At 43.7% G+C, this 22,600-nt stretch overlaps 1 protein-coding gene across 1 annotated transcript in view; it reads right to left on the bottom strand.

The window, feature by feature from the left end:
* LOC311129673 (calcium/calmodulin-dependent protein kinase type 1D-like) overlaps positions 1-22,600 on the bottom strand; it is a 66,673-nt gene that overhangs the window by 14,632 nt on the left and 29,441 nt on the right. The window contains exon 2 of the mRNA XM_084162061.1: positions 3,257-3,388. Within this exon, the coding sequence (XP_084018187.1) occupies positions 3,257-3,388 (132 nt within the window). The remainder of the gene's footprint in view (positions 1-3,256; positions 3,389-22,600) is intronic.

Below are 22,600 nucleotides of genomic sequence, written 5' to 3' on the forward strand. Positions count from 1 at the left end.
AGCCGAAGAACACCATCCCAACCGTGAAGCACGGGGGTGGCAGCATCATGCTGTGGGTGTGCTTTGCTGCAGGAGGGACTGGTGCACTTCACAAAATAGATGGCATAATGAGGAAGGAAAATTATGTGGATATATTGAAGCAACATCTCAAGACATCAATCAGGAAGTTAAAGCTTGGTCGCAAATGGACAATGACCCCAAGCATACTTCCAAAGTTGTGGCAAAATGGCTTAAGGACAACAATGTCAAGGTATTGGAGTGGCTGTCACAAAGCACTGACCTCAATCCTATAGATAATTTGTGGGCAGAACTGAAAAAGCATGTGCGAGCAAGGAGGCCTACAAACCTGACTCAGTTACACCAGGAGGAATGGGCCAAAATTCACCCAACTTATTGTGGGAAGCTTGTGGAAGGCTACCCGAAACGTTTGACCCAAGTTAAACAATTTAAAGGCAATGCTACCAAATACTAATTGAGTGTATGTAAACTTCTGACCCACTGGGAATGTGATGAAAGAAATAAAAGCTTAAATAAATAATTCTCTCTACTATTATTCTGACATTTCACATTCTTAAAATAAAGTGGTGATCCTAACTGACCTAAGACAGGGAATCTTTACTAGGATTAAATGTCAAGAATTGTGAAAAACTGAGTTTAAATGTATTTGGCTAAGGTGTATGTAAACTTCCGACTTCAACTGTACATTAGGAGTGTGCGATCTCTGAGCTCGTAGCGAGCAGTGGAGCATAGAGATATGAGTCATAGACAGTCTGAGGAGAGATGGCTGAGATGAGATCACCAGGGATAATGATGTATATTTAAACTCTCCCTGGGATAATGGAAGGGTAAAAGCAGATATGAACCTCTAAGAGTAGAGATAGAAAATGATTCCTGGTCTCCAGTCATTATATGAAAAATGCTTCCACAGTTAATGTGACACTATCACACTGCCTGACACAGACACACAGCAGGAAAATTATTTGACAACTGATTCTCTGTCTCTTAGAGAAGGGTGTGTGTGTGTGTGTGTGTGTGTGTGTGTGTGTGTGAATCCCTGTCGAGCTGCAGGATCCAAATAAACTAGTAGGTGACCGAGTGGGCAGAGACTGTGGCACGACACTATACCCTAACTTCACATAGAGGGAGAGAGGGAGAAAGAGAGCGTAATCATATCTTTGTGAATGTGTGTCTAGCAGTTTTCTAATCTTAACGCACGTGTGTGTGTTTCTGCATGTGTGTACACACGTGACCACGTGAAGCGTATACACATATATATATACACTACATGTCCAAATGTATGTGGACACCTGCTCGTCAAACATTTCATTCCAAAATCATGGGCATTAATATGGTGTTGGTCCCCCCCTTTGCTGTTATAACAGCCTCCACTCTTCTGGGAAGGCTTTCCACTAGATGTTGGAACATTACTGCAGGGACTTGCTTCCATTCAGCCACAAGAGCATTAGTGAAGTTGGGCACTGATGTTGGGCAATTAGGCCTGGCTCGCAGTCGGCGTTCGAATTCATCCCAAAGGTGTTCGATGGGGTTGAGGTCAGGGCTCTGTGCAGGCCAGTCAAGTTCTTCCACACTGATCGACAAACCATTTCTGTATGGACCGCTCTTTGTGCACGGGGGCATTGTCACGCTGAAACAGGAAGGGCCTTCCCCAAACTGTTGCCTCAAAGTTGGAAGCACAGAATCGTCTAGAATGCCATTGTATGCTATATCATTAAGATTTCCCTTCCCTGGAACTAAGGGTCCTAGCCCGAACCATGAAAAACAGCACCAGACCATTATTCCTCCTCCACCAAACTTTACAGTTGGCACTATGCATTGGGGCAGGTAGCGTTCTCCTGGCATCCACCAAACCCAGATTCGTCCGTCGGACTGCCAGATGGTGAAGCGTGATTCATCACTCCAGAGAACGCGTTTCCACTGCTCCAGAGTCCAATGGTGGCGAGCTTTACACCACTCCAGCCGACGCTTGGCATTGCGCACAGTGATCTTAGGCTTGTGTGCGGCTGCTCGGCCATGGAAACCTATTTCATGAAGCTCCTGACGAACAGTTCTTGTGCTGATATTGCTTCCAGAGGCAGTTTGGAACTCGGTACTGAGTGTTGCAACCGAGGACAGATGATTTTTACGCACTACACGCTTCAGCACTCGGCGGTCCCATTCAGTGAGCTTGTGTGGCCTATCACTTTGTGGCTGAGCCGTTGTTGCTCCTAGACGTTTCCACTTCACAATAACAGCACATACAGTTGACCGGGGCAGCTCTAGCAGGGCAGACATTTGACGAACTCTTGTTGGAAAGGTGGCATCCTATGACGGTGCCACGTTGAAAGTCACTGAGCTCTTCAGTAAGGCCATTCTACTGCCAATGTTTGTCTATGGAGATTGCATGGCTGTGTGCTTGATTCTATACACCTGTCAGCAAAGGGTGTGGCTGAAATAGCCAAATCCACTAATTTGAAGGGTTGTCCACATACTTTTGTATATATAGTGTACATGTGAATGACAATGTTTGGGTATGTAGAAATGACCCTGGGAAGCTGTGTCTTGTGACCTCTGCAGGCCATATTAGCCTGTCAATCAGCTGGTTGCCAGGAGATGCTGAGCGGCAGAAAGCCGAAGGACAAACATGGAACGCGTCAGAGGCTAGGCCACACCCCCCTCCACTGACTGGATCACCATGACAACAACACCTATCCCCCATAAATATTGTCAGGGTCAGTGGTGTCTCTCCTGTCCCTAGGGAACACACATGGTATACTGCAATAATAACACTAACACTAACACATACTGTAGACACCTAGTTCCGGTCAGTGAGTGACTGAGTGAGTGTGCGAGAGAATGTAGAGTGAGTGAGTGAGACCTTGTGGAACTACTGAGCATTGGGCCAGATCCAAGGTGATATCTGACTACATACACACAGGTGGACGCTCACAAGCACAGCTGAGTCCAAGCTGTGGAGAGGGATTACTGTATTATCCAGAAACGTGGAGATGCATATCTTTCATATTATCCCCTGGTGTATGTGTGTGTTCATACAGGTCTCTACTCAGCTACAGTACCTGACAATATGTATGACCTGTTTTGTCAGTGTGAGACTGTGGATCGTGACCTAAAGACAACAGTGAATGGGGAGTAGTGGGAGGGATGCGAGCGTAATGCGCGGTGGTGAGGGGCGGCAGTGTTTCCGTTCGGTCGCCAGGGTAACAGGTGTTAGGGAGGAGAAGGTAGGTGGGAGACATACTTGCGGAGCACGGTGATCTCGTTCTCGATGCTGCTCTCTTTCCCCTTCAGGGCCTTCTTGGGGATACACTTCACAGCAAACATCTTCCCTGTAGACCTCTCCTGGGCCAACACCACCTCAGAGAACGCCCCGCTAGGAGAGAGATGGAGACAGAAATTAGCAATTGTGTAAGACAGTTCAACACAAGTGCAGAAACTCAACACAGACATGAAACAGCAAAAAAAAGTTAACAAGGTTTCCATGAGAGAGACAGAGAGATATAGGGAAAGAGAGAGAAGGGTGGAGGAGAGGGATAAAGAGAAGGAGAGAGAGAAGGAGAGAAAGAGGTGGCAGAGGGGAGCTAGAGAGAGGGAGAGAGATTTATAAAGCAGAGTTCATTAATGCAGTCTCAGCTCCTTGAATCACACTGTTCTCTGTCCTGCTTATCTGAAACCCTCCAAACCACTCACTCACTATATCACCATCTCTCACACACTTCACAGCCACTCAGCTATCACTCTATCGCTCTCTCCCTCACCGTCTCCCCCCCTCTCCTTTCTCTTCATCTATCACTCCCTCTTGTTGTCCTTTACTCATTGTTTCATGTTCAATTGCTCTATAATATGCTTTATCTCCTCCTTATCCTTTGTCCCAGCTCCCTCTTTCCCTTGGTCTCTCTCCCTCTCCTCCCTCTCTCCCTTTATCCACAGTTCATGTTTATTCTCACTATGTTCTCTCCTCCATATATCGTCTCCCTTCTTCCCCCTTCCTCTCCTTCTCTCCCTTTCCCTCCCTCACCTCTTGTTTTCCTGCTGCATTTTTCTTGTTTTTTTGCGGTAGGAAATCAAATTTCATATCTGGTTTGCTTTCATTCATCAGCTGACTAATGGTGCGAGCTGCTGTGTCAATCAGCAATGAAGGAACGAGGGGAGACAGGGAACATGTCCTCCCTCTTCCTCTCATCCTCTCTACCCTCTTCCTCTCCACTATTATTCTATTCTTCCGTTCCCCGCCTCTCCTCATCCCCCTCTCGTCTCTCCTGCCATTGGGACATGGTGCTGGTTATGAATTAATTCATACTTCCTTTCCTCGCTCTCTTCATCTCCTCCCTCCTTTCTGTCCTATTTCACTCTGCTGATGGCACATCAAGCATGACAACATCATTTCGGAAAGTGTAACATTTGAGTAAAACCTTAGTAATACACTATTAATATAACCTTAGTAATATTCAACATATCTTATTAATGCGTGTGTGTGACGTGTGTGTGTGTGTGTGTTTAGTGCTATAGTCCAGATAGCCATAGAGCCATTTAGAAGCCCCCATTTGCTGATGACAGCTGACTCCAAAACATCACCATCTGACACTACACTGAAAAGCTCTAAAAACACTGACGCAGAGATAAAACAGCAATGCAGGCCTGTCGCTATGCTACATACACACACACACACGTTCCCTTTCATGTGTGATTCGCAATTACAAACTGGATAGTTCTGGTTCAGCTTGATGGTTGGCCGATTATTCACAAAATCATGGTCTCAGTGTTCGCTCGGTATCACACCTGTTTCAATTACTATTGCCAGAGACATAACAGCCAGACATTGTTCGGCAAAGCACAAATTATTAATCTTTCTCATACATCTCTCCTCCTCCGTCTCTTTCTTTCTTTCTTTCTTTCTTTCTTTCTTTCTTTCTTTCTTTCTTTCTTTCTTTCTTTCTTTCTTTCTTTCTTTCTTTCTTTCTTTCTTTCTTTCTTTCTTTCTTTCTTTCTTTCTTGCTTTCTTGCTTTCTTGCTTTCTTCTAGCCTGTATCCTCCCTTCCTCCATTTCTCTCTCTCTGTTGGAATCCTTTTCTCCCCTATATTCTTCTCACCTTTATCACCAAAAGATTCTTCCCTTCTCCACACCTCACCTCCTCTTCTCTCACTCTTTCTCTCCTTTTCGCTGAGTTGCTCACACATCTGTCACACTGGTAGCTGATCTTATATGGATGTTCAGGTCTCTTCATGTGAATAAGGTTTATTCTCAGTGGCAAATAGTAACAGACCCATTGAAGCTAATCAAAGCACACACAGCCTTATCAAATACTGTAAACACATTAAAACAAGTGATCTGTGATTAAGCTGGGTGCTGGTCCATGTTGTTGATCCTTTCATTCATGTCACTTTCACTCACTGCATGAATGGAGAGAGAGAGAGAGAGAGAGAGAGAGAGAGAGAGAGAGAGAGAGAGAGAGAGAGAGAGAGAGAGAGAGAGAGAGAGAGAGAGAGAGAGAGGAGAGAGCACAAGCACACACCTGCTACACATGAAACACACAGCAACACACACCCTACAGAGGGGTCTGAACTGAGCACCAAACTGTACTAAGATCCCCTGCTCCCTAATCCCTCTCCTACCAGCATGACCTGTGCAGACACACAGACACACACAGGCAACCCCTCGTACCCAGGGCGACGTCACCCAGCCTCCACCCATATCCATGGGCTGTGAGAGCCAGCTGGTCCCCACCCACCCACCCACACACAGACTCGCTGGTCTGTGTAAGCAGCACTCCCATTAGGAAGGCTAGGACTGGGTCTCTATGTCTGTACTCTATATATTAGTCACTGCCCAGGGAGAAGGAAAAAGACTGACCACATACCGTGAAACCAAAAGGCCACAAAATACAGGGTAGGAGAGAGAAGAGGAGAGGAAGGGAGGGGAGAGGAAACAGGAGATAGAGACATATACAGTAGAAATGGGAGAGAAGAGAGGGAGGCAAGCGTGGGTGAATCCTGTAATTGAGAGAGAGAGAGAGAGAGAGAGAGAGAGAGGGAGAGAGAGAGAGAATCCTGTGTGTGGGTTTGAGACAGACAAGAGCTGTGTGTGTGAATGAGATCCATAAGAGAAAAGCTGAACGGCGGCACTACAGTACAACAAAGACAACCTTTAAAGCATTCACACAGAACAGAGATAGATCCACCACAGAGGGATTGTGTAATACAGTATCTCCCCAGCTGTGTTCACACACACACAAAGGGGCTTTGAGTGTGTGTGTGGTTATTGGGGGTTGACTAGGTGTTATGCAGTTCAAGTTTGGCCCTGCTGCTATTGCAGTTGCCGGCGACATTGGGCGATTGCATTTCCTCATGTGTATAAACCTGTGTAATTGTCTCAGCGAGGCGCCAGTGGGTCTGTGATTGCATTGAATGGGATCTACATTGGCAGCCTGCAGCCAGTGTAGAGTGTGTGTGTCACTCTCAGACAGATATCCATAGTGGCAGGTCCTCTTGATTAACGGGGGCCCAATTGAATACTGCTGGCGTGAAGTGATCTCTCCTACAGAGCAAAAGATGGCCACACACGCACATGGCTGTATGATGTATGTGTGTGAGTGTAATTTTTCTCCCAAGGGAAGAGTTTACAAATTAGACACACATCCAGGGTTTCTCCTCTAAAGAGAGAGAAAGTGTGGCAGAGAGAAAGAGAGAAAGACTGTGGCAGAGAGAGAGAGAGAGAGAAAGACTGTGGCAGAGAGAGAGAGAACTATAACAGACTCACAAGGTGACAGTGACACAATAACACTGATACTGTCATGCTGGATGAGTGGCTTCCCCATTAAATACAGTGGCATTAGGGGGGCCGATTGAGTGGCTGCTTTAACCCTCCTGTGACTACACTACCTAGAAGCCTCCATTGTCATTCCATTCCATGCCTGTGCTCAGCTGCAAGCCGTAATGCTTGGCTTCCTCTGAGCAGGTGTCAGTAGCGTTTTGCATTTTCAGATGATTAGTGATTTTGTATCTTACTATAAGTTCACTGTAATGTCCAGAGTTGTCAACTAACATGGACATGTATTGTACATGTTGTCTATTTATAGTCTGTATGGAATATCAATACTTTGATGATTCATATCCAATATACAATCTAGAAATATATCATATCACTAACATTTTCCAAAACTGAGATATATGGTTCTTCAGTTTAAGGGTTCAGTTGTTAGTGGAGAATTGACTACAAAGACTGGTGGCAATTCCACGGTAACAGACTTTTTCAACTTTAAAATGTATGCCAAACAATAACCATTGATTTCAAGGTTTAACAAAACATACAGATCTATGTACAAGACTACTTTTAACAATTTCCACTGAACATTTAAAAAAACACTAATTTAGTGGAAGAACTGTGCAGATGCAAACTTTGGTAACGGAATTACGGTAAAATCTATCTTTCCGGTTTCTATTCAACAAAGTTTTCCAAAAACTTAAATACTTGCTCCGTATTAAGATTCAAAGATGTCTGTAGAAAGAATGGGGTGTCAGCTATGACACGCCACCTTGAATTTGAACAAATCTATTTTGGTTACTGAACTATAGTAAGTGAAGTAGATTTACACCCGGTTACGGAATAACATCTAAAGCCCATTCTTGTGGGAAGCTGCTAGAGACCATCAAGTGATAACAGTCAGTATCTGGATACCGGACAACTACGAAGAAGGACAACATGAGAAGAGTTGTTGGAACCATTTCGGACAATCAGAGCCTTACAAGCGTGCCGCGAAAGGGCCCAACACCCTTTCCAAAGCTGCCCCGTTCACCAAGAGATCTCCGGCGAGCCCAGGCATTTCACATAAATACATTCATGATTTATTGCTTAAAGCGGGTGGCGGTTCGTGTGCAAAGTATATGGTTACTGTAGGTGGGAGTCGTTTCTGAATGTGGCAATGTTAAGTGCCTCTGTCCCTCTCTCTCCATCTCTTCTTTAACAAGCCTCCATGTTGTTGTCATTCCGATAGGGACCTGTTTTCAACTTATTAAGTCTCCAGTCAATAACCGGTGCAGAGTGTGTGTGTTTATCCTGTGTTCCCATTTAATTAGCTAGTAAATAAATAATCAAACCAATTTGTGTAGTACTGAATCATAAGTAAGGCTCGGGTTTTTGCAAATGCAAGGAGGTTACGACTGTTGAGAATGATGATATGACGCGAGCTTATGATTAATAAGTTGACTGTTTATAGATGTGATTGGTAAAGACCTTTTAGAGTTTAATTCGGGAGATGGTAATTCTTTAAAGAACCGCTCTCGTGGTGCCCCAGATCCTAATGAGTTCATTATTACCTGATTAATTTAAAATCGGGTAACAATTAAACATACAGTACCAGTCAAAAGTTTGAACACAAGGGTTTTTCTTAATTTTTTAAATTTTTTTACATTGTAGAATAATAGTGAAGACATCAAAACTACGAAATAACACATATGGAATCATGTAGTAACCAAAAAAGTCTTGAAGGAGTTCCCACATATGCTGAGCACTTGTTGGCTGCTTTTCCTTCACCCTGCCGTCCGACTCATCCCAAAACATCTCACTTGGGTTGAGGTCGGGGGATTGTGGAGGCCAGGTCATCTGATGCAGCACTCAATCACTCTCCTTCTTGGTAAAATAGCCCTTCCACAGCCTGGAGGTGTGTTGGGTCATTGTCCTGTTGGAAAACAAATGATAGTCCCACTAAGCCCAAACCAGATGGGATGGCGTATCGTTGCAGAATGCTGCGGTAGCCATGCTGGTTAAGTGTGCCTTGAATTCTAAATAAATCACAGACAGTGTCACCAGCAAAGCACCCCCACACCATAACACCTCCTCCTCCATGCTTTACGGTGGGAACTACACATGCGGAGATCATCCGTTCACCCACACCACATCTCACAAAGACACGGCGGTTGGAACCAAAAATCTCCAATTTGGACTCAAGACCAAAGGACAAATTTCCACCGGTCTAATGTCCATTGCTCGTGTTTCTTGGCCCAAGCAGGTCTCTTCTTCTTATTGGTGTCCTTTAGTAGTGGTTTCTTTGCAGTAATTCGACCATGAAGGCCTGATTCACACAGTCCCCTCTGAACAGTTGATGTTGAGATGTGTCTGTGACTTGAACTCTGTGAAGCATTTATTTGGGCTGCAATTTCTGAGGCTGGTAACTCTGGGTTTTCCATTCCTGTGGTGGTCCTCATGAGAGCCAGCTTCATCATAGCGCTTGATGATTTTTGCAACTGCACTTGAAGAAACTTTCAAAGACTTGGTCTTTTACCAAATAGGGCTATCTTCTGTATACCGTCCCTACCTTGTCACAACACAACTGATTGGCTCAAACGAATTAAGAAGGAAATAAATTCCACAAATTCCATTAACTTTTAAGAAGGCACACCTGTTAATTGAAATGCATTCCAGGTGACTACCTCATGAAGCTGGTTGAGAGAATGTTCAAAGCTGTCATCAAGGCAAAGGGTGGCTATTTGAAGGTTTTTTGGTTACTACATGATTCCATATGTGTTATTTCATAGTTTTGATGGCTTCACTATTATTCTACAATGTAAAACATAGTAAAAATAAGGAAAAATCCTTGAATGAGCAGGTGTGTCCAAACGTTTGACTGGTAGTGTAGTTAGTTAATTAGAGAAATAAGTCTTCAGATTAATGTTAAAGTCAAGTCACGACAGTAGCCACTTCTAGGAAAACCAAAGTTCCAAAGGCTGGGCCTAATATAGTGTATAAGAGGTCATACAATACATTTTGTAGTGATTCCTATGTTAAGAATGTAAATAATATTTGCTAGTCTGTGGTGTGTAATGAGGAGCAACCAGACGCTGCACTTGACACATTTATGAAATTGCTTATTCCAGTTACTAATAAGCATGCACCCATAAAAAAAAGACTGTAAAAACTGTTAAATCCCTGTGGATTGATGAGGAATTGAAACATTTTATGGTTGAGAGGGATGATACCAAAAGAAATGGCAAATAAATCTGGCTGTACAACCGATTTGCAAACGTACTGCAAATTGAAAAATCATGTGACTAAACTGAATAAAAAGAATAAACTATACTATGAAACAAAGATAAATTATATAAAGAATGATAGTAAAAAGCTTTGGAGCACCTTAAATTAAATTTCTGACAAAAAGGCAAACTCAGCTCCATCATTCAGATGGCTCATTCATCACAAAACCCACTGATATTGCCAATTACTTTAATGATTTTTTCATTGGCAAGATTAGCAAACTTAGGCATGACATGCCAGCAACAAACGCTGACACTACACATCCAAGTATAACGGATACAATTATGAAAGACAAACATTGTAATTTTGAATTCCATGAAGTGAGTGTGGAAGAGGTGAAAAAATGGTTGGCTATCAACAATGACAAGCCACCGGGGTCTGACAACTTAAATGGAAAATTACTGAGGATAACAGCGGACGATATTGCCAGTCCTATTTGCCATATCTTGAATCTAAGCCTACTAGAAAGTGTGTGCCCTCAGGCCTGGAGGGAAGCAAAAGTCATTCCGCTACCCAAGAATAGTAAAGCCCCCTTTACTTGCTCAAATAGTCGACCAATCAGCCTGTTACCAACCCTTAGTAAACTTTTGGAAAAGATTGTGTTTGACCAGATACAATGCTATTTACTGTAAACAAATTGACAACAAACTTTCAGCACGTTTATAGGGAAGGACATTCAACAAGCACGGCACTTTCACAAATGACTGATGATTGGCTGAGAGAATAAATTATGATATAAATATTGTGGGTGCTGTTTGTTAGACTTCAGTGCGGCTTTTGACATTATCGATCATAGTCTGCTGCTGGAAAAACGTATGTGTTATGGCTTTACACACCCTGCTATATTGTGGATAAAGACGTACCTGTCTAACAGAACACAGAGGGTGTTCTTTAATGGAAGCCTCTCAAATCAAATCAAATTTTATTGGTCACATGCGCCGAATACAACAGGTGCAGACATTACAGTGAAATGCTTACTTACAGCCCTTAACCAACAGTGCATTTATTAAAAAAAAAAAAAAGTTTAAAAAAAACAACAACAAAAAAAGTGTTGAGAAAAAAAAGAGCAGAAGAAAATAAAGTGACAGTAGGGAGGCTATATATACAGGGGGGTACCGTTGCAGAGTCAATGTGCGGGGGCACCGGCTAGTTGAGGTAGTTGAGGTAATATGTACATGTGGGTAGAGTTAAAGTGACTATGCATAAATAATTAACAGAGTAGCAGCAGCGTAAAAAGGATGGGTGCAAATAGTTTGCAGTGCAAATAGTCCGGGTAGCCATGATTAGCTGTTCAGGAGTCTTATGGCTTGGGGGTAGAAGCTGTTGAGAAGTCTTTTGGACCTAGACTTGGCACTCCGGTACCGCTTGCCATGCGGTAGCAGAGAGAACAGTCTATGACTAGGGTGGCTGGAGTCTTTGACAATTTTAAGGGCCTTCCTCTGACACCGCCTGGTATAGAGGTCCTGGATGGCAGGAAGCTTTGCCCCAGTGATGTACTGGGCCGTACGCACTACCCTCTGTAGTGCCTTGCGGTCGGAGGCCAAGCAGTTGCCATACCAGGCGGTGATGCAACCAGTCAGGATGCTCTCGATGGTGCAGCTGTAGAATTTTTTGAGGATCTGAGGACCCATGCCAAATCTTTTCAGTCTCCTGAGGGGGAATAGGCTTTGTCGTGCCCTCTTCACGACTGTCTTGGTGTGTTTGGACCATGATAGTTCATTGGTGATGTGGACACCAAGGAACTTGAAGCTCTCAACCTGTTCCCCTACAGCCCCGTCGATGAGAATGGGGGCGTGCTCAGTCCTCTTTTTTTTCCTGTAGTCCACAATCATCTCCTTTGTCTTGGTCACGTTGAGGGAGAGGTTGTTGTCCTGGTACCACACGGCCAGATCTCTGACCTCCTCCCTATAGGCTGTCTCATCGTTGTCGGTGATCAGGCCTACCACTGTTGTGTCGTCGGCAAACTTAATGATGGTGTTGGAGTCGTGCCTGGCCATGCAGTCATGGGTGAACAGAGAGTACAGGAGGGGACTGAGCACGCACCCCTGAGGGGCCCCCGTGTTGAGGATCAGTGTGGCAGATGTGTTGTTACCTACCCTTACCACCTGGGGGCAGCCCGTCAGGAAGTCCAGGATCCAGTTGCAGAGGGAGGTGTTTAGTCCCAGGATCCTTAGCTTAGTGATGAGCTTAGAGGGCACTATGGTGTTGAATGCTGAGCTGTAGTCAATGAATAGCATTCTCACGTAGGTGTTCCTCTTGTCCAGGTGGGAAAGGGCAGTGTGGAGTGCAATAGAGATTGCATCATCTGTGGATCTGTTGGGGCGGTATGCAAATTGGAGTGGGTCTAGGGTTTCTGGGATAATGCTGTTGATGTGAGCCATGACCAGCCTTTCAAAGCACTTCATGGCTACAGACGTCAGTGCTACGGGTCGGTAGTCATTTAGGCAGGTTATCTTAGAGTCCTTGGGCACGGGGACTATGGTGGTCTGCTTGAAACATGTTGGTATTACAGACTCAGTCAGGGACATGTTGAAAATGTCAGTGAAGACACTTGCCAGCTGGTCAGCACATGCTCGGAGTACATAATCCAGGTAGAATCAGGAATTCCCCAGGGAAGCTGTCTAGGCCCCTTACTTTTTTCAATCTTTGAGTAAAGCCAGTGTGTCTATAAACACTATTCACGCCAGCTACTACAGCGAGTAAAATCACTGCAACACTTAACAAAGGCCTGCAGTTGGTTTCAGAATGGGTGGCAAGGAATAAGTCCTAAATATTACAAAAACTAAAAGCATTGTATTTGGGACAAATCATTCACTAAACCGCAACTAAATCTTGTTATGAATAAGGTGGGAATTGAGAACGTTAAGGTGACTAAACAGCTTGGAGTAACCCTGGATTGTAAACTGTCACGGTCAAAACATGTTGATACAACAGTAACTAACATGGGGAGAAGTCTGTCCATAATAAAGTGCTGCTCTTCTTAACAACACTATCAACAAGGCAGGTCCTACAGGCCCTAGTTTTGTTGCACCTGTACTACTGTTCAGTCGTGAGGTCAGGTGATACAGAGGGACCTTGGAAAATTACAATTGGCTCAGAACAGGGTAGCACGGCTGGCCCTTAAATGTGCACTGAGAGCTAACATTAATAATATGCATGTAAATCTCTCATGGCTCAAAGTGGAGGAGAGATTGACTTCATCACTACTTGTTTTTCTAAGGAGTGGTGACATGCTGAATGCATCGAGGACTCTGTTTAAACTACTAGCACACAGCTCGGACACCCATGCATACCCCACAAGACATACCACCAAAGGTCTCTTCACAACCCCCAAGTCAAGAACAGACTATGGGAAGTGCACAGCACTGCATAGAGCCATAACTACATGGAACTCTATTCCACATCAAGTAACTGATGCAAGCAGTAGAATCAGATTTAAAAAACATAAAAATACACCTTATGGAAGAGCGGGGACTGTGAAGAGATACACACACACAGGAACAGACACACACATGCACACACATGCTAGCACCCGCAATCTACACACAAGTACACTGTAATATTGTTGTATGGTGGTATTATACATATGTAGTGGTGTAATAATGTTATATGATGTACTGTTTTATATTTTGTTTTATGTGTTATGTGTTTGGACCCCAGAAAGAGCAGCTGCTGTCTTGGCAGGAACTAATGGGGATCCCTAATAAATACAAAAATACATAATGGGTCCCTGATCTGTACTACACAGAAATGCATAATTATGGATTTGAATGTCATTCTCCTCATGTTTCACAAGTTTGGACATCATAGCACAGAACAGTAGAGTTGAGTACAGTAGAGTGCAGTAGAGTACACCACAGCACAGCAGAGTTGACATGCTGAATGCTCCAAAATGAAATACAAGTGTTGATATTAGTTGGTAGGGCTCTTTACGTAAACATTATTGTGTATTTCTGATACCTTTTAAGACTTTTTCTGGTAGATGTTTACTAAGAACCATTTTCCATCTGTTTGACCAGAAATCAAAGCCAGTACTTTGCCTAATCTTTAAGATGGAAAATGGTTGAGCAATGTATCTATGCCTTCATTTCCCCAAATTATAGACTCTTAGCTTTCATTTGACATGCTCCTATAAACTTCGAATGTTGGTGCTCATGGGTCCTTTTCGATGGAAATGCCCCTGACAAAACAACCGTCTACAATTAAACCCTGATTGCAGGGGAGGTATGCTTAGGGCTGTTGCGGTGACCGTATTACAGCCACACCGGCGGTCTCGAGTCATGAAGGCAGTCAAATTCCACGTGACCGTTTAGTCACGGTAATTAGGCTTCTCCAAGCTCTGATGCTGCTGATGGTCATTAGCAGCCTACCAAACTTGCTAACTGCCTGGTACTCAGCACTCTATTGTCCCTCTAATCACTCTGACATCAATACAAATGTTTTCGAAAATCTAATCAAACACTTAATGAGATCCCATGAGCTCATGTTCCGCAACATTTCAATAGGCTATGCAATTGTGCGAGTAAACAGAGTGATGGCCTCTACTAAAAAGAGGAGGATCAGCTTTCTATAGGCTAGGCCTACTATATTTATTTCTCAACTTTCCTAATATTAAGCACATTGCTTATATTTACAACAGGAGTATAGCCATTCTAAATCAAAACAAATATCACACATATATTATTTAGTACAGTGAGGGAAAAAAGTACTTGATCCCCTGCTGATTTTGTACGTTTGCCCACTGACAAAGAAATGATCAGTCTATAATTTTAATGGTAGGTTTATTTGAACAGTGAGAGACAGAATAACAACAAATAAATCCAGAAAAACGCATGTCAAAAATGTTATAAATTGATTTGCATTTTAATGAGGGAAATATGTATTTGACCCCCTCTCAATCAGAAAGATTTCTGGCTCCCAGGTGTCTTTTATACAGGTAACGAGCTGAGATTAGGAGCACACTCTTAAAGGGAGTGCTCCTAATCTCAGCTTGTTACCTGTATAAAAGACATCTGTCCACAGAAGCAATCAATCAATCAGATTCCAAACTCTCCACCATGGCCAAGACCAAAGAGCTCTCCAATGATGTCAGGGACAAGATTGTAGACCTACACAAGGCTGGAATGGGCTACAAGACCATCGCCAAGCAGCTTGGTGAGAAGGTGACAACAGTTGGTGCAATTATTAGAAAATGGAAGAAACACAAAAGACCTGTCAATCTCCCTCGGCCTGGGGCTCCATGCAAGATCTCACCCCGTGGAGTTGCAATGATCATGAGAACAGTGAGGAATCAGCCCAGAACTACACAGGAGGATATTGTCAATGATCTCAAGGCAGCTGGGACCATAGTCACCAAGAAAACAATTGGTAACACACTACACCGTGAAGGACTGAAATCCTGCAGCGCCCGCAAGGTCCCCCTGCTCAAGAAAGCACATATACAGGCCTGTCTGAAGTTTGCCAATAAACAGCTGAATGATTCAGAGGAGAACTGGGTGAAAGTGTTGTGGTCAGATGAGACCAAAATGGAGCTCTTTGGCATCAACTCAACTCCCTGTGTTTGGAGGAGGAGGAATGCTGCCTATGACCCCAAGAACACCATCACCACCGTCAAACATGGAGGTGGAAACATTATGCTTTAGGGGTGTTTTTCTGCTAAGGGGACAGGACAACTTCACTGCATCAAAGGGACAATGGACGGGGCCATGTACCGTCAAATCTTGGGTGAGAACCTCCTTCCCTCAGCCAGGGCATTGAAAATGGGTCGTCAATGGGTATTCCAGCATGACAATGACCCAAAACACACGGCCAAGGCAACAAAGGAGTGGCTCAAGAAGCACAACATTAAGGTCCTGGAGTGGCCTAGCCAGTCTCCAGACCATAATCCCATAGAAAATCTGTGGAGGGAGCTGAAAGTTCGAATTGCCAAACGTCAGGCTCGAAACCTTAATGACTTGGAGAAGATCTGCCAAGAGGAGTGGGACAAAATCCCTCCTGAAATGTGTGCAAACCTGGTGGCCAACTACAAGAAACGTCTGACCTCTGTGATTGCCAACAAGGGTTTTGCCACCAAGTACTAAGTCATGTTTTGCAGAGGGGTCAAATACTTATTTCCCTCATTAAAATGCAAATCAATTTATAACATTTTTGACATGTGTTTTTCTGGATTTTTTTGTTGTTATTTTGTCTCTCACTGTTTAAATAAACCTACCATTAAAATTATAGACTGATCATGTCTTTGTCAGTCGGCAAACGTACAAAATCAGCAGGGGATCAAATACTTTTTTCCCTCACTGTATATGTAAAGACAAGATTAAATCAAGAATAGTCTGATGGTGACAATATTAGCCTATCACTTGTGAATTATATATTATCACTTGTGAATGATGCCCAGCATAAGAAACAATATATTTTTTTGCGCGACTTTTTCAAATCATAGTCGCACACCTCATGTGGCCTAGCACATAGGCCTATATGTTTTAATAAGGTTTGTATCACAACTAAAGTGGCCAAATAACTTTTAAAATTAAGCACATTAATCCGCTTTACAAGGGGTGTAGAGCCTAACTGGCATACATAAGCAGCACGTGAGTTTCAAGTTTGGGGAAGACATTTTTCACCATAAAAATGCACCTTTATAATAAAAGCATTACATGCATAATTGCATTTGCGGTCACTTTTGATAATGGTGTTTTCTGCTTATGGAACATTCGCGCTCATAGCCTACTACCATGTGAGCATTGCTGCCCTTATAATGTAAAGAAATAGCCTAATAGTTTACCAGCATTTGAAGCCAAACGTTCTGATCTGCTGCGTCAGCCACATTGCATAAAAAATGTTTTTTTGGTGCTAGTAGTTGTATTCATTTGGGATCTATCACATCCCACAACTGTCCCAGACTATGTTTGGAATATTTATTTCTCACACAGAATAGGTCAACTTTTGTACTATGGGGGATAGTAGATAGACATAGGCTAGTAAAGTCTTCGTTAGGCCTACTCATCTTGTTGGCTGACGGAATTGGATAAGGACGCACGCAGTTGCGCCCTGGATGTGTCTGTCTTCACTTGTAGCCTGTGAGAAAGACCCGATCACGTGATGGAGCGTGCAGCACTCAGGGAGAAGGGCACAATGGCCACTGGCCGCAAAAGGCATGGATTTTATTAAGGTGCATTACGGCCACACAAAGGGGATGCTGCCGTGAAATTCTAGAAATTATCAAGTACTTGTCAAATTGTGAATGAGAGACTGATGTAGCGACAGCCTGCGCAAAAAACAAAGCAGATCTCATGCCTTTCAAGCAACTTTTTTCAAATAATCATTAGAGTCGCATCATGCAGCCTTACAATGTATTAAAAATCAAAACATATAGCCCAACGTTTGTAGAACTAAAGTTACATTCATAACTCTAAATTAAGCATATAGGAATACCTATTTCTTTGTTAACCACTCAACACAGAATAGGCGCATGTGCGCACTCCCTCAAATCGTTTGGAGAAAATATCCTTTCTATTTTTTTCAGCTTTGTTCAATTGTATTCTTCATAGTATAAAATAATGCCACATAATTCTGCTAAATGAACTAGTGCAGCCCACAGCCATTTGGCATAGCCAGATCAGAACCTAACATAAGGACAATTCAGAGCATGCTATTCTGTTCTTCTGAAATAGACTACATTTTCATCATATCATGTTTCTTTAGACCTGTCTAAAATAAATAATGGATTTATTGTAGAGGTGTAGGCTATATTACATGGATTTATTAGACTTTTTAAACTGTAGATGTTCCAAAGGTCAGCATCAGTGGCTTATAGGCTATGTGTGGAAGCCAGGAGTGTTTATGTTAATTAACGGTCAATTACAGTGAGACCGACAGTTATTTGCTTGACAATCACCTGCTGATGAAATTTCGTGACCGCCACAGCCCTAGGTATGCTGATGACAATTGCTGCTGAAATACATTTACATGAGACGACTTCAAGAGGCCAGTCTGATATTTGTTGGATTCTTTCCCATGAGGTACTGGGAGTATGAACGTGAAAAGCCTTTATCGAAGCACTACTGTACTTCAGAAGTGCAACTTAGATTTTGCCTGCCATTATTCTAGCCCTGTACGCACCACAACATACCTGCAGTGTAGACTTCAGATCCATCTAGAGAGAACCACCCACCCCGCAGTGTGACAAAGGACCAACCACTGCTGCAGATGTAAGGTGGGCCCATTCTTACACATATATCTATGTATTCTCTGTAAAGGCCTTCGAGGTGTTGAGAATAAAGGGGTTCTGAATAATGCTGGTGTCTGAATAGAGAGGCTGGGTGCAATAATGACATTTAGACTGAACGCCTTTCCCTTTGTGTTACTGGGTAAGGCTGAGAGCTGAGGCACACACACACAGAGAAATAAGGGGATAATTTCATCTCTCCGGCCGTTGGTTTGGGCGGGTGAAAGACATTGTCTGTTCAATTCCATTTTAATCAAACAGGGCACTGCAGAACAACATAATTCTCTCTGTTTAGACTGTGACTGGACCCACTACTCCACGTCAGAGAAAGAGCGAGGCAGAGAACGAGGGAGAGAGAGAGAACCACACACACCAGAGGGGCTGATAATGGCAGAGCATGGACAAGGACAATTATACACCACCGAACTACCGTCATCACTGCCGAGCTCCACATTAACGCCACACACACACACACACACACACACACACACACACACACACACACACACACACACACACACACACACACACACACACACACACACACACACACACACACACACACACACACAGGAATTCAAAGAGAGCTGGGATGGAGAGAGTGAGAGAGGAAGGCGAGAGAGAGGGACACAGTGAGAGAAAAACAGATGAAGCGGCCAAGAACGAGCATGTGTGTGTATGCATGCGCTAGTTTTACAACAGTGAGAGAAGGAGAGATAGAAAAAGAGGATGATGAGATTGATTGCAGATGAGATGGAGCTCTTGGCCGGTATGAGATAGAACAGCTCCTGTATGGTCTTCATATAGCTAACTGGCTAATTTTATCACACACTGCTCAGATAGAGATGTATCAATATACAGGCATCGCTCAGATAGGAGGTGGGAGTTAGAACAGGTGCTGGAGAGGAGGAGGAGGAGTAGGAGGGGGGGTATGGAGAGGAACGGCGTGTGTGATTAAATGACTTAAAAAAGAAGGAGAAGCTAATCTACAAAGCTGCTCTCATTAGAGCTGATTAAATGTGCCATGTTTTAGGATTTACAGGATGGAGACTATCAGCCATTGAGACTCTCTAGAGTTTCTCTTTCTTTCTCCCTTTCTCTCTCTTGCTCCCTCTCTCTCTCCTCTTAACTCTCCTCCAGAGTCATAAACTTTGCTATGAGGTTAGAATGTAGCATCTTCATTTTAAATGGAGCATAACAGCCATTTAGCATTCAGGACAAAACATCTCAGAATTAGCGAACTGATCAACTAAAATGTGAATAAAAAAAGTATTGCATCGAATTGCAGAATGTGTTCTACTAGGAGAAAACAAATGCAAACACACACACACACACACACACACACACCACCCACCACCCACCCACACACGTTTGGTTCCCTAAAATACCCAGAAACAGCAGGGAGCCAGCATCATCACTCCAATCCCCAAAACGGATATTAAACACAGCCAAGATTACCAGGGCCTCTCATATTAAATTAATCTCCCTGGCTGATCCCTGGCCTGCATTGTCCTCCCAGCAGAAACTGTTCTGTTCCCAATGTCCCCATGCACAAATCTCTCTGCTCTGACCTCAACACACTCAAAACATCCCTCCATGAAATACATTCACTGTGGAAGATAGTGAACTATCAGCCCTCTCATCAAGATACCCAATATCAGCCCTCTCATCAAGACACCCAATATCAGCCCTCTCATCAAGACACCCACTATCAGCCCTCTCATCAAAATACCCACCATCAGCCCTCTCATCAAGATACCCACTATCAGCCCTCTCATCAAGATACCCACTATCAGCCCTCTCATCAAGATACCCACCATCAGCCCTCTCATCAAGATACCCACCATCAGCCCTCTCATCAATATACCCACCATCAGCCCTCTCATCAAGATACCCACCATCAGCCCTCTCATCAAGATACCCACCATCAGCCCTCTCATCAAGATACCCACCATCAGCCCTCTCATCAAGATACCCACCATCAGCCCTCTCATCAAGATACCCACTATCAGCCCTCTCATCAAGATACCCACTATCAGCCCTCTCATCAATATACCCACCATCAGCTCTATAACAGAGATCCCTATCCTCATATCTCAATTACAGCTCCACCATAAAATTTCACTGTACCACACAGTACTGTATGCTACAATATTATCTACAAAACTTGCATTGAAAATGGTGTGCAATCATGAAGACTGGCCTGGGCACGTGTGATGTTAACAGTGAGTAAGATATAGGTTGGGGGGATGAATGGTTGAGCCTATTCAATTCTGAACGGTCAAGTCCTGTGAGCCTATACACTGAGTGTACAAAACATTAGGAACACCTTCCTAATATTCAGTTGCACCCCCTTTTGCCCTCAGAACAGCTTCAATTCGTTGGGGCGTGGACTCTACAAGGTGTCAAAAGTGTTCCACAGGGATGCTGGCCCATGTTGACTCTAATGCTTCTCACAGCTGTGTGAAGTTGGCTGGATGTCCTTTGGGTGGTGGACCATTCTTGATACACATGGGTAAATGTTGAGCGTGAAAAACCCAGCAGTGTCGCAGTTCTTGACACATTCGGTGTACCTGGCACCTACTACCATACCCTGTTCAAAGGCACTTCAATATTTTGTCTTTCCCATTCACCCTCTGAATGGCACACATACACAATCCATGTCTCTATAGAGTACCACAGTATGAGCCATGATAGCCATAAAACCTAGAGGTCAAACAGGGAAACGGTGCCAATTGTTTTTCCACCATTCATTTTCCCTATAGGGGATTTTAGAAACATTGAAAATAAGGGCTGTGTTTTGTGTAGGCTTACCCTGGCGTGACGTTTTGATAACCGTGTAGATCTCTCTAGGACAAGGTCACGCCATGGTAAGCCTACATGAAACACAGCCCTTACTTTCAATGTTTATAAAATCCCCTATGGGAAAAATTAATGGTGGAAAAACGATTGGAACCATCTCCCTGTTTGACCGCTAGGTTTTATGGGTATGATGACACCTCCACAGTGGGGCTCTATTGTCTCAAGGCTTAAAAATCATTATTTAACCCGTCCCTCCCCTTCATCTACAATGATTGAAGTGGATTTAACAGGTGACATCAATAAGGGATCATAGCTTTCACCTGGATTCATCTGGTCAGTCAGTCTATGTCATGGAAAGAGCATGTTTTGTACACTCAGTGTATGTCTGTCTTAAAGCACTGGAGAGCAGTGAATGCCAGTGATTCAGCCCCAGAGGCCTGGTGTTGTGTGATGCGTGTTTAACCAGGCGATCGAGCCCTACAACGAGACCAACCCTCTCGTCCACAATGCTTTGTGCCGGGCTTGCAGGTTTAAAATAGCGCTGTTGCCACGGCAGCAATTATCTGCCAATTATGGTTTTGTATTCGTGTTCTACGAGCGGATCTACGGATCTACACGCGGAAGACTGTGTGTGATTGTGAAAGCTTTGTATCTGTGAGTGTGTGTGTGAGAGAGAGAGGAATGGGTTTGCATTTGTTATGCCTACATATACGTGCCGGTGCGTGTGTATACTGTGTCTCTCAGGTTCAAACAGAGACAAGAGAACCTCAAAGAGAAAGCAGCAATCACGAGCCAAAAGTGGTCCCTGAGAATTGCGTACTACGTCACATACACTGAGTGTACAAAACATTATTACTATTGAGTTACATCCCCTTTTGCCCTCAGAACAGCCTCAATTCGTCAGGGCATGGTCTACAAGGTGTTGAAAGCAGTCCACAGGGATGCTCCAATGCTTCCCACAGTTGTTTCATGTTGGCTGGATGTCCTTTGGGTGGTGTACCATTCTTGATACACACAGGAAACTGTTGAGTGGTGCAGTTCTTGACACAAACCGGTGCGCCTGGCACCTACTTTCATACCCCATTCAAAAGGCACTTAAATCTTTTGTCTTGCCCATTCACCCTCTGAATGGCACACATACACAATCCATGTCTCAATTGTCTCATGGCTTGAAAGTCATTCTTTAATCTCCTCCCCTTCATCTACAGTCGTGGTCAAAAGTTTTGAGAATGACACAAATACTAATTTTCACAAAGTCTGCTGCCTCAGTTTTGATGATGGCAATTTGCATATACTCCAGAATGTCATGAAGAGTGATCAGATGAATTGCAATTAATTGCAAAGTCCCTCTTTGCCATGAAAATGAACTTAATCCCAAAACAACATTTCCACTGCATTTCAGCCCTGCCAAAAAAGGACCAGCTGCCATCATGTCAGTGATTCTCTCGTTAACACAGGTGAGAGTGTTGACGAGGACAAGGCTGGAGATCACTCTGTCATGCTGATTGAGTTAGAATAACAGATTGGAAGCT

The sequence above is a fragment of the Coregonus lavaretus genome, assembly GCF_964263955.1.
Source record: "Coregonus lavaretus genome assembly, chromosome: 5".
NCBI lineage: Eukaryota > Metazoa > Chordata > Actinopteri > Salmoniformes > Salmonidae > Coregonus > Coregonus lavaretus.